This window comes from Panthera uncia, chromosome A2 (assembly GCF_023721935.1).
Source record: "Panthera uncia isolate 11264 chromosome A2, Puncia_PCG_1.0, whole genome shotgun sequence".
Classification (NCBI taxonomy): Eukaryota; Metazoa; Chordata; class Mammalia; order Carnivora; family Felidae; genus Panthera; species Panthera uncia.
This window is the reverse complement of record NC_064816.1, coordinates 44,542,384-44,555,418: the sequence shown is the minus strand read 5'-3', so window position 1 is coordinate 44,555,418 and position 13,035 is coordinate 44,542,384. Positions and strand designations below refer to the sequence as shown.

Below are 13,035 nucleotides of genomic sequence, written 5' to 3'. Positions count from 1 at the left end.
CCTGCTTGGGAGTCTCCTCCCCTCCCCCCAAATGCTTGCAGGCTCTCTCTCTCAAAAATAAATAAATATTAAAAACAACAACAAACCACAGGTTGCTGCATCCTGTCTCCACAGATTCTGACTGAATACTACATTTCTAATGAGTCCCCAGATGATGCTGACGCTGGCTGGTCTGAGACTCTTCAAGAGCCACTGTTGTACCTATCCCAGTGTACCTAGGATTTCTCTAATTATACCCTCAGTGAAGTGTTTCAATAAGCTCATCTTTCCCTTATTTCTTATTAAGAGAAGCTTCTTTAATTGCCTACAGTACAGCATAATGACTAAACTCAGGTTTTAAGTTAGATTGGGCTTAAAACTTGTTTTTTGACAGTTAATTTTCTATGTGACCTTGGGCAAGTCATTTAATTGCTCTGTGAACCCAGTATTACAGGATCCTCGGGGCACCTGGGGCTCAGTTGGTTGAGCCTCTGACTTTGGCTCTGGTCATGAACTCATGGCTTGTGAGTTCGAGCCCTGCGTCGGGCTCTGTGCTGGCAGCTCAGAGCCTAGAACCTGCTTCAGATTCTGTCTCCCTCCCTCTCTCTCTCTCTCTCTGCCCCTCTCCCGCTTGTGGTCTCTCTCTCTCTTTCTCTCTCTCAAAAATAAACGTTAAAAAATTTAAAAAATATTACAGGGTCCCTGTGAGGTTTAATGAGATTTCAAAAAGTTAAGTACTTACTTAGCATACTGCCTGGCATTTAGCAAATGCTCAACAAATTTGATTATCATTTTTCAACCAAGAAATAATGATGAGGCTCAGAGTCGCTGTAAGGCCTTGAGTTTCGTAGGGTTTTGCGTTGCAGGGTCAGCGGAGCCTACCAGAGGCGCTCCATAGGAATGGTACCCAGAGAAAGTTGGAGAGAGAGCAAGGCTACCTCAAAAATCAACTCAGGGTTGACTCCTTTAAGGAGGGCGCAGTCACGTGACCCACCTGGTCACATGGCTTGCGGGACAACATGGCTGCGCCCTCACTAGGGCTGGCTGGTGGATCCTGCGCCCGGCTCGGTCTCGTCCTCTTGCTGCCACTGTTCTTGCTGCCGGGCGAGGCGGCTGGGGGCGAAGAGGCCAGGACTGGCGCGGGCGCGGGCGCGGCTTCCCTAGCGGGCTCATGCGGCTGTGGCACTCCCCAGCGGCGCGGGGACCATGGCAGCTCGGCGGCCGCGCACCGATACTCGCGGGAAGCGAACGCCCCCGGGCAGGTCCCGGGAGAGCGGCCACTCGCGCCCACCAAGGTGCTCTCTCGATTCCCTGAAGGCGGGTGGGGACCTCGGGGTTCTTGGACAGGGTCGGGATGAGCAAGGCAAGGGGTTTGCAGGAAGGCAGGTAAAGATTATAACCACACCCCAAGTCGCTCACGTGCTGATTCGATTCGATGAAAAGCACCTCCCCCCTTTTCCCCCTCAAGACGGTGGGATCTTGGGGCCCGGCTGAATCCTGCTTGTTAGGGAGTTTGGTTTGAGGACAGTTGACACTCCCCTTTCTCACTTCTTACTCATTTCCTCCTTACTCCACCCTATCTTCCTCTTGAGTTTCTCAGGCGTTTATGGGCGACAGGTTTTATTAACTGTGAAGGAATCTGGACAGTGGTCTTTAAATGTCTTTAACGTTGTATGTTTATCGATAGATTCTTCCAGGAGACACTGGTTCTTTTGTTTTTTCAGTAGACTTTCTTGAGGGCAAGGACTTATCCTGTTTATCTTATTATTCTTATTACTTCAGCACATAGGTAGGACAAAACCGATTGTAGTTCCTTTATTAGTGTTATTTATCTGTGCCTCTCTTAGTGCCTGGATGTGTTAAGTGTTAGTATATATGAATAATAACATTAGTAACAACAGTTACTTCATTCTTTCCAGGTACTTTGAATATTGGTATGGGTGTGTAATTATGGGGACTAGAACCCAGATGTTTGACTCCTAAACTCCTTCTTGTATATCTAGTACATCCTTTCCTTATTTTTTCTATCCCCCTTTTCTTTCCTGTGGTTTAATTCTGAACAGTACTCAGGACTTAGGTGAGAGGTAGTGTCCTCCATCAGGCCATGCCTGACTTCTTCCTTTTTCTTCCTCTTCAGTATTTCCGTATGCTGCCACCATAGTAGTTCTTTACTTTCACATTACAGTTACCAAAGATACTGTCTGGGGGTGCCTTTCCCCAGCTAGGGAGTGAGGATGTTGGGGGTGAGGACTCTAACTTTGTGGCTCAGGTATAGAGGGTTAGGAGGTTGGTAGCTGGGCTTCTGGTTGTTTCTCTATCCTGTGTAATTTTTGGCCTTATATATTTTCTGGTTGTTAGAGGATGCCCTGATTTATTAGTGTTTATCTTTTGTGTGGTAGGAGCCCTGGTTATTGTTGTAGTGTGTATTGACCATAGATGATTTTAATTTCTTTCTACCTTTGTGGTAAATGATAATCAGTTCCTCCCTCCTTCAAAAGAGAATGCCTTGTATCTTTTTATCTGCTTTGTTACTAACAGGGTGACATTTACAGATTGATCTATATTAAATTTTTCCCTAGAACCTTTTGGCCAGTACAGAACATTCCTCATTTTAAGTGCTCTAACTTCTTTTTTAATTTCAGAATGAGATGTGGGTGCCAATGTCTGTTTAATTATGTTCATAAGATAAACATTTTTTTCCATTTTTTCGGAGTGGTTTTGGGTCTGGCCTAGGTATTGTTTGGGTCATTTTTGGCAAGTTCCTGTTTGCTTGTTTGTTTGTTTCTTCATACATGTTTTTATTTTATGCTAGTCTTCCCTTGCATTCACTTTCTCTAATGTTTGGAGGCATCTTATGCTATTAGAGAACTAGCTGTTGCTGAGAACACAGCTCACAAGCATTCAAGGACTCTACTTAATGAATGAACCCAAAGTAGCCTTGTTATCAAGACAAAAGACTTCATAAGAGGCAGTTTTTTATCTCTCTGTTTTCCTTAGTTTCAAGTGTTTCAGTTCATGTGGAGATGACTTTGGTCTAATTCTGACACTTAGCCATTATTCTGAATTCAAGAAGTCCAATATTATGAGAGAGATACTTGGTTGTAGTGATTGACATTGTTTCCCTTAATTTTCTTTTTTTTAAAACTTACTGTTTCTTTTAGAGGATTTTTACATTTAAAACAAAACTGAGAAGAAGGTACAGAAATTTCCCGTATATCCCCACCCCCTACACAATGTATAGCCTCCCCAGTTATCAACATCCTCCACCAGAATGGTACATTTGTTACGAATGATGAGCCTACATTTATGTATCATAGTCATCCAAAGTCCATAGTTTTCCTTAGGGTTCACACTTGGTGTTGTGCGTTGTATGGGTTTGGACAAATGTATGGTGTATATTCATCATTATAATATCATATAGTGTGGTGTATATAGTATTTTCATTCCCCTAAAAATCTTTGTGCTCCCTCTATTCATTCCTTCCCCTCCTCCCCACTGGCAACGTCTGATCTTTTTATTGTGCCCATAGTTTTGCCTTTTCTGGAATGCCACAATTGGAATTATATACTATGTAGCCTTTCAGATTGTCTTCTTTCTTTGGTAATATGCATTTACGATTCTTCGATGTCTTTTCATAGTTTAATAGCTAGTTTCTTTGTAGCACTGAATAATATCCATAAACTACAGTTTATCTATCCATTCACTTACCAAAGGGCATCTTGCTTGCATTTAAGTTTTGGCAATTAGGAATAAAGCTGCTATAAACATCTGTGTGCAGGTTTTTGTATGGACATAAATTTTCATAAATACCAAGAAGCACAATTGCTGGAACATATGGCAAGAATATGCTTAGGTTTTTAAGAAACTGCAAAATTGTCTTCCAAAGTGGTTGTATCATTTTGCATTCCCACTAGCAATATATGAGCGTTCCTCTTGCTCCACACTGTCACCAGCATTTGGTGTTGTCATTGTTCCAGATTTTGGGCATTCTGAGGTATGTAGGGTATCTCACTGTTGTTTTAGTTTGCATTTTTTTGCTTAACATATGATATCTTTGCCATCTGTGTGTCTTCTGTGTTGAGGTGTCTGTTAAGTCTTTGGCCCGTTTTTATTTTCCTTTTAATTTTTTTCCTTTTCTTTTTTGATGTTTATTTATTTATTTTGAGAGAGAAAGAGAGCAAGAGTGAGAGTGAGCAGGGGAGGGGCAGAGAAAGGGGGAGACAGAATCCCAAGCAGGCTTCACACTGTTAGTGTGGAGCCTGATGAGGGCTTGAACCCACAAACCATGAAATCATGACCTGAGCTGAAATCAAGAGTCAGACACGTAACTGACTGAGGCACCCAGGTGCCCCTTGGCCCGTTTTTAAATCAGATTGTTTTGTTTTCTTATTGTTGAGTTTGAAGAGTTCTTTGTTTTGGATAACAGTCCTTTATCAGATGTGTCATCTGCGAATTTTTCTTAGTCTGTGGCTTGTCTTCTCATTCTCTTGAATTATTTTTTGAAGAGCAGAAATTTTTAATTTTATTGAAGCCTGGCTTGGCACCTTCTTTTGTGGATGATGCCTTTGATGTTGTGTCTAAAAAGTCATCACCCGGGCCCCTGGGTGGCTCAGTCAGTTAATTAAGCATCTGACTTCAGCTCAGGTCATGATCTCATGGTTCATGAGTTCAAGCCCCGTGTCGGGCTGTGTGCTGACAGCTCAGAGCCTGGAGCCTGCTTCAATTTCTGTGCCTCCCTCTCTCTCTGCCCCTCCCCTGTTCAAGTCTGTCTGTCTGTCTCTCTCTCAAAAATAAATAAACATTAAAAAAAGTAAAAAAGTCATCACCATACCCATTGTCATCTAGGTTTTCTCCTATGTTATCTTCTAAGAGTTTTACAGTTTTGCATTTTAGATTTAGGTCTGTGGTCTATTTTGAGTTAATTTTTGTGAAGGGTATAATGTCTGTGTCTGGATTATTATTTTTATGTGAATATCCAGTTGTTCTAGCACTGTTTATTGAAGAGACTATCTTTGCTCCACTGTTTTGCCTTAGCTCCTTCCTCAAAGACCAGTTGACTTTCCTTATGGAGGTTTTCTCCTGGGCTCTCTTTGCTGTTTTATTGATCTATTTGTTCTTTCACCAGTATACACCATCTTGATTACTGTAACTTTACAGTAACTCTTCAAGTTGGGTAGCATCCACCCTCTAGCTTTGTTTTTTTCCTTCAGTGTTGTGTTGGCTATTCTGGGTCTTTTGTCTGTTCATATAAACTTAGAATCACTTTGTTGATATCATAAAATAACTTTCTGAGATTTGGATTGGGGTTGTATTAAATCTAATTTTTTTCTTTTGTGTTTATTTAGTTTAATTCAGCAGATGTTTATTTGGTACACATATTTTATAACACTACCTTATGTCCTGGGCATAAAGAAAAGAAAAAGACCTATGCCCTCCCCTTAAGGCATTTACCATTTACTCTCTGGTGGGTGTGTGCTTGCTAGCGTCTGCACATGTGCACTCTCTGTTCCCCCATCGTTTTCTCCCCCTACCTTCCTCTCTCTCTCACTCTCTATCTCTCTCCCTTCCCCCTCCACACACAATTACATGTAAGCATCATTTTACCATAGTGATAACACTACAGGAGAAATATGTTACAAAGCCCTTGGAGAGGAAGCAACGATTCATTCTTCCTGGACAAATTAGGAAATGTCTTAAAGAAAAGGTCACATTAGAGCTAGGGCTTGAAGGAGACATTTTCAGGAGCTGGGATGGAAGGACAGATTGAAGGACATTCCAAGAAGGGGAGGAGCGTGGGCGCAAACAAAGCGTTGTGCAAGTGCATGGTATGTTCTGGGAAATGTTAGTAATGTAAGGTTTCTGGGGATGACATTTTCACACTTTTTAACGTAACGCTTTTCAACTGTGAGTCTTTTTTTTGTATTTCAATTCATTTAATGAGCACTTGGCAAGATGAGGGACACAAAATAATAAATAGCACTGGCTTTACCCTCAAGGAATTTATAGTTTCATTGGAAAGTTCCTGCAGTAAAAATTGTATGGGAAACAACTTAGATATTTTAAAATTTTACTCAAGTCCCTTCTGGTTAAAAATATATATAATTCTCAATGAGAAAATTGTCCTAACGATTTCTACTGGGGTTATTTTGTACAAGGTAGCAAGATGTTTTGATCTCCATGTATCTTTTAAAACTGTTGCTTGAAAGGCATTTGGAATCATGGGATGATTAAATTGTATGTCATGGCTCTGTATGTATGGGTAACTCCAGTCCTGATTTCCTGAGAATGTTTCTGATTGGGTAATGCTTTCCCATGTGTCGAAGCATGATTGAATGCCATCTCTTCCATGAAACCTTTCCTCCAGAAAGTAGTATTAAAGGCAACTTGTATATTTTCTTTGGTATTTTCTGTGTAGTTGTCTGATATTCTACATGGGAAGTATTTTTAGACCTTTTTAAATCTCTGTATCTCTATTGCCAGAGTGCTTTACACATTTTAGACGTTCTCTAATAATTGCTTGAATGATCTGTTACCTTTTTTTGGTGGATACAATACTGAAAAAACTGCTGTGGGAATAAAGGGTGTCCCATACTTTGAAGAAAACTTTGTAAAATGATCTTTTGCTGTGTCTCATCCTCCCAAGAATCCAGTAAGAGATATTATTGCCCACTTTACAGATGAGGCCACTGAGGCTTAATAAACTCATAAATCCCAGGGCTTGAAGGAACTTTAATGTTATTCCGTCTATAATTATTGTCTGTCTGTGTAGGCGGTAGACTAAGAGAATGGTATAGATAGATAAGCCTTGTATAGACAGCTAAGGCAGATCCAGAGATCATGCTTCTCTTTTTCACCTCACTTTCTTCTGAGCCTTTAGCTTATTAGATTTGAGGAGAGGAAAGAAGGAAAAGGGAGGCCTACCCAAAAGTGTTCATATAAGCTTATTTCATTTTTGTATGTAAGATAAAAATCTCACAGCAAGGGAAAGAAAAGGCAAAGCTGACCTCAGCTGGAAAAAAAGTGGGAGGAGGGCCATTATGGGCTCTCATAGTTGGAAAGTTCAAGAGCAGATAAGGCCCCAGACACAACTGGTTCCAGGGCCTGAGGCAGTATCTTCAGATCTTCCTTTTTGACTGTCTCCTGGCTCTTCTTTCTTATGTGTTTGCTCCATTTTCAGGCAGTCTCTCTCTTTCTGTCTATCTCTTTTTACTGATGGAAGAGAGAGTACCCCTTTTCTCAAAGTCACAGTTGGCCAACCTGAGCCACAGTAGGTGGGGTAGAGCTCATGACTCTCTATACTTAGAGAGTTGAATACATGGTTTTCAAAGGGATGTCAGTTGCTCTGACAAGAACAGGAAGCAATGAATGCCAGGTGGGCAAAAGTAATAGATGCCCACTGCACCTGGCTGGAGTGTGTAGCCCAAATATGGTTCTACTGGTAAAAGAATCACCTTGACTTCTGTGCTTTTGGCTTGAGTGGCATTGACACAAACTGTGGTGTGGCAAAAGGGCTTTAACATACTTTCAAGGAGGAATGGATTGTTTGAATCTGGAACTTCAAAAGGAAGACTTTATTAGAATGGTTATTTCATCTGGCTTACGGTCCTACAGATTGAAACACCTGGTGCTCTGGATTTTACCAGCACCACATTTCACATTTGTAGGACAGGAAACTTTATCTCATTCGTGGAAATTGGAAATTCTGATCTACTCAGAGCAATGCAGGCTACTGTTATCTATTACTTCCAGAACGCCTCCAGAACGGAAACTTGGCTTATTCAGGGTTGGCTATCTCTGATGGTTAATGAAAGAAGAAAAAGAAAAACTAGGCCAGGAGTCCACAGTGGAAGTTGTGATTGTATTAGCATTGTTGGTACTCACCTTGAGGGAGAAGAGGATGAGAAAATGAGGTGATTGTAAAACTTCATTAGGAACAAGGCGCACAGCTTCCTGTGGGTCTGAACACCTGTTCTCAGGATAGGACCTACCTGTCTGCTGCTGGAGAGCTTTTTCATTTTTACCTTTTGTCCTTTATTAAACCTCTTTTTAGACCATTTTAATAATCATTTTAAAACTACACTTGAAGCTTTTGTCTGAAGTCTTCTATTTTTCTGCTTCTCTGCAGAACTGCTTAACATTCTGCCGTCTCTTCCAAGGCCTGAGGAATCTTGTGTCTCAGACATTTGGAGGATTATGAGAATAATGCATGAACCCAGTTCAGTCTTGAGCACAGTCTTTCTTTTGGGGGGAGGGGAGGCAAAGCTTTTATGTCACACAATTCAACCTGTGCCTATTACTCCTCTATACTACAACAGCTTTACATTATACCCAGTCACTGAAATACTGCAAGAATACTTCCTAGGAACCCCAAAATAATATTGACCCTGTTCATTTGGTCTGTCTCCAAATGTTCTATTTTCTTCACACTGGAAAACTCCTCCCTGTGTAGGTTGGAGCATTTTCTGGTGGAGAGCTGTGTTGCTTTGTGTACTACCCGAGGGTGTGGACTGGCTTCTTCCTTAAAAGGGAAGACCGAGCTGGTGATCTGGCTTTGGGCCGTGGTTTCTTCTTCCCATAAAATTACCTTGTGGTTGCTTTTGAGAATTTCCTTTGGCCTGAGATTCCAGAAGACAATGCATTTGGATCTGAGGTTCAAAGGTAAAGATGAGGCCCAAACCTCTACTAAGAAAATATAGAATGTTTGTGAAGCAGTGTCTTTTACACAGGTTTCATATCATGCAACCATGCTATCCAAGTCTGGGACTGTGTTATGAAAGAAAAAGAATTTTTACAATTAGGAATAATTCAAATAGCAAATTCCTCATCATATTTATGATTTCACTCATTCAGTCCATAAAGATTTTTTTTTTTAAGTGTCTACCCTGAACTATGTGCCATGCTAGGCCCTGGGGATATAGAAGTGAAAACTTTGTGATTCCTAAAGAGCCTAGGATCTAGGGGAGGTGAAAACCCATCATTAAGTTACTGTGTGTGCCACTTTTTAGGATGCATAGAGGTATTTATTTGAGGAACCCAAATGAGGGACATACGACTCAGACAGAGAAGGGAATTGTAGGCAATAGGCCTAGAGGAAGTGATCTTGAATATTGACTGTTTACAGACAGTGTAGGTAGAATACAGGATGAGGGAGATGGTGAGAGATTAGGCTTCAAGGCTTAGATACTTTATTTTACCCTGAAAAGGTGAGGGGCACACCTAAACAAATTAAGTAGGAAAGTGGTATATGATTAAATTGACATGAACCTTGAGATCATCACCTGAGCCAAAACCAAGAGTTGCTTAACTGACTGAACCACCCATGCACCCCTACACTATGTGCTTCTTAATGAAGAAGACATCACCACCTCTAGGGAAGTTTTAACTACCCCCAAATCAAACCTGAATCTGATAAAGCCTCCAGATTCAGCTATCAATTTTCAGGAGGTGCAGAGGACAGGGGATAATTGTAAACTACACTATAAGTTTATAGTCAACAAAATCTTTTTTTTTTTTTTTGAGAATTTTTATTTTTTTATTTTTTTTCCAATATATGAAATTTATTGTCAAATTGGTTTCCATACAACACCCAGTGCTCATCCCAAAAGGTGCCCTCCTCAATACCCATCCCCCATCCTCCTCTCCCTCCCACCCCACATCAACCCTCAGTTTGTTCTCAGTTTTTAACAGTCTCTTATGCTTTGGCTCTCTCCCACTCTAACCTCTTTTTTTTTTTTTTTCCTTCCCCTCCCCCATGGGTTTCTGTTAAGTTTCTCAGGATCCACATAAGAGTGAAACCATATGGTATCTGTCTTTCTCTGTGTGGCTTATTTCACTTAGCATCACACTGTCCAGTTCCATCCACGTTGCTACAAAAGGCCATATTTCATTCTTTCTCATTGCCACGTAGTACTCCATTGTGTATATAAACCACAATTTCTTTATCCATTCATCAGTTGATGGACATTTAGGCTCTTTCCATAATTTGGCTATTGTTGAGAGTGCTGCTATAAACATTGGGGTGCAAGTGCCCCGATGCATCAGTACTCCTGTATCCCTTGGGTAAATTCCTAGCAGTGCTATTGCTGGGTCATAGGGTAGGTCTATTTTTAATTTTCTGAGGAACCTCCACACTGCTTTCCAGAGCGGCTGCACCAATTTGCATTCCCACCAACAGTGCAAGAGGGTTCCCGTTTCTCCACATCCTCTCCAGCATCTATAGTCTCCTGATTTGTTCATTTTGGCCACTCTGACTGGAGTGAGGTGATACCTGAGTGTGGTTTTGATTTGTATTTCCCTGATAAGGAGCAACGTTGAACATCTTTTCATGTGCCTATTGGCCATCCAGATGTCTTCTTTAGAGAAGTGTCTATTCATGTTTTCTGCCCATTTCTTCACTGGGTTATTTGTTTTTCGGGTGTGGAGTTTGGTGAGCTCTTTATAGATTTGGGATACTAGCCCTTTGTCCGATATGTCATTTGCAAATATCTTTTCCCATTCCGTTGGTTGCCTTTTAGTTTTGTTGATTGTTTCCTTTGCTGTGCAGAAGCTTTTTATCTTCATAAGGTCCCAGTAATTCACTTTTGCTTTTAATTCCCTTGCCTTTGGGGATGTGTCGAGTAAGAGATTGCTACGGCTCAGGTCAGAGAGGTCTTTTCCTGCTTTCTCTTCTAGGGTTTTGATGGTTTCCTGTCTCACATTCAGGTCCTTTATCCATTTTGAGTTTATTTTTGTGAATGGTGTGAGAAAGTGGTCTAGTTTCAACCTTCTGCATGTTGCTGTCCAGTTCTGCCAGCACCATTTGTTAAAGAGACTGTTTTTTTTCCATTGGATGTTCTTTCCTGCTTTGTCAAAGATGAGTTGGCCATATGTTTGTGGGTCTAGTTCTGGGGTTTCTATTCTATTCCATTGGTCTATGTGTCTGTTTTTGTGCCAATACCATGCTGTCTTGATGATGACAGCTTTGTAGTAGAGGCTAAAGTCTGGGATTGTGATGCCTCCTGCTTTGGTCTTCTTCTTCAAAATTACTTTGGCTATTCGGGGCCTTTTGTGGTTCCATATGAATTTTAGGATTGCTTGTTCTAGTTTCGAGAAGAATGCTGGTGCAATTTTGATTGGGATTGCATTGAATGTGTAGATAGCTTTAGGTAGTATTGACATTTTGACAATATTTATTCTTCCAATCCATGAGCAGGGAATGTCTTTCCATTTCTTTGTATCTTTTTCAATTTCCTTCATAAGCTTCTATAGTTTTCAGCATACAGATCTTTTACATCTTTGGTTAGATTTATTCCTAGGTATTTTAGGCTTCTTGGTGCAATTGTGAATGGGATCAGTTTCTTTATTTGTCTTTCTGTTGCTTCATTGTTAGTGTATAAGAATGCAACTGATTTCTGTACATTGATTTTGTATCCTGCAACTTTGCTGAATTCATGTATCAGTTCTAGCAGACTTTTGGTGGAGTCTATCGGATTTTCCATGTATAATATCATGTCATCTGCAAAAAGCGAAAGCTTGACTTCATCTTTGCCAATTTGGATGCCTTTGATTTCCTTTTGTTGTCTGATTGCTGATGCTAGAACTTCCAACACTATATTAAACAACAGCGGTGAGAGTGGGCATCCCTGTCGTGTTCCTGATCTCAGGGAAAAAGCTCTCAGTTTTTCCCCATTGAGGATGATGTTAGCTGTGGGCTTTTCATAAATGGCTTTTATGATCTTTAAGTATGTTCCTTCTATCCCGACTTTCTCAAGGGTTGTTATTAAGAAAGGGTGTATAGTCAACAAAATCTTGACTCTGGGAATCTCTATTGGACAAATGACCCAGTTTCTTCAGCAAATAAATTGCAAGAGGAAAAAGGTAAGGGAGAACTTACAGATTTAGATACCTAAATACCATATTAAAAAAAAAAAAACAATGTAAAGCTATAATGTACAGGATGCATAGTTAAATAATTAAACTGCAAATAAAATAAGGTAACAGTGCATATAAAAGGATAGTGCAGTATGGTGACTATAGTTAATGCAGTATTATATATTTGAAAGTTGGTAAGAGATTTAAAAGTTTTTACCATAAAAAACCAAATTATTTAACTGTTGTGATGGATGTTAACTAGACTTATTATGTGATCATTTCATACTATATAGGATTATTGAATCATGTTGTACACCTGAGCTAATATAATGTCCTGTATCAATTGTATCTTAAATAAAAGTGAAAAGTCTGAGCAGTGGTTTTCCTCTCTGATGAGACAGAGGATTTATGTTCACCATGGGCATAATAATGGCTTCTGCAGTAATTGGCAAAATACTTTCTTTCATGGAGGGTGGGTTATAAAGATGTTTGCCTTACAATTTATTAAGCAATATATGTAATGCTTTTTAAAATATTTGTTACAACTAAAAAAGATTTTAGGTTTTAGGTGGTGCAGTAAAGGTGTCCATTCTCCTAAAACAAAAACAATAACAAAAACAGCCATTTGCCCTGAATTTTCTTTTTTTTTAAGTTTTTCTTTTCTTTTATTTTTTTTCAATATATGAAGTTTATTGTCAAACTGGTTTCCATACAACACCCAGTGCTCATCCCAAAAGGTGCCCTCCTCAATACCCATCACCCACCCTCTCCTCCCTCCCACCCCCCATCAACCCTCAGTTTGTTCTCAGTTTTTAACAGTCTCTTATGCTTTGGCTCTCTTCCACTCTAACCTCTTTTTTTTTTTTTTCCTTCCCCTCCCCCATGGGTTTCTGTTAAGTTTCTCAGGATCCACATAAGAGTGAAACCATATGGTATCTGTCTTTCTCTGTATGGCTTATTTCACTTAGCATCACACTCTCCAGTTCCATCCACATTGCTACAATGCCCTGAATTTTCTAAGCAATGATGTGTATGGGGCACTAAAGAAGCCCCAGAATAAATTTGAAATCTTGTATCAGTTACAAGTTGGGTTTCCACCTGATTCCTTATAGAACTGACAAAAAGTACATAGTATTTTTTTAGAGAAGTAAAAAGCTATGCCTTTCTGGAACTGACCAATCTTTTTAATTAAAAAATAATTAAAAA

At 40.1% G+C, this 13,035-nt stretch overlaps 1 protein-coding gene across 1 annotated transcript in view; it reads left to right on the top strand.

The window, feature by feature from the left end:
- Positions 1–977: 977 nt before the first annotated feature.
- Positions 978–13,035, top strand: part of SUMF1 (sulfatase modifying factor 1) — a 75,417-nt gene continuing 63,359 nt past the window's right edge. Inside the window, exon 1 of the mRNA XM_049640898.1 lies at positions 978–1,274. Coding sequence (XP_049496855.1) covers positions 999–1,274 — 276 coding nt within the window. The 5' untranslated portion in view covers positions 978–998. The remainder of the gene's footprint in view (positions 1,275–13,035) is intronic.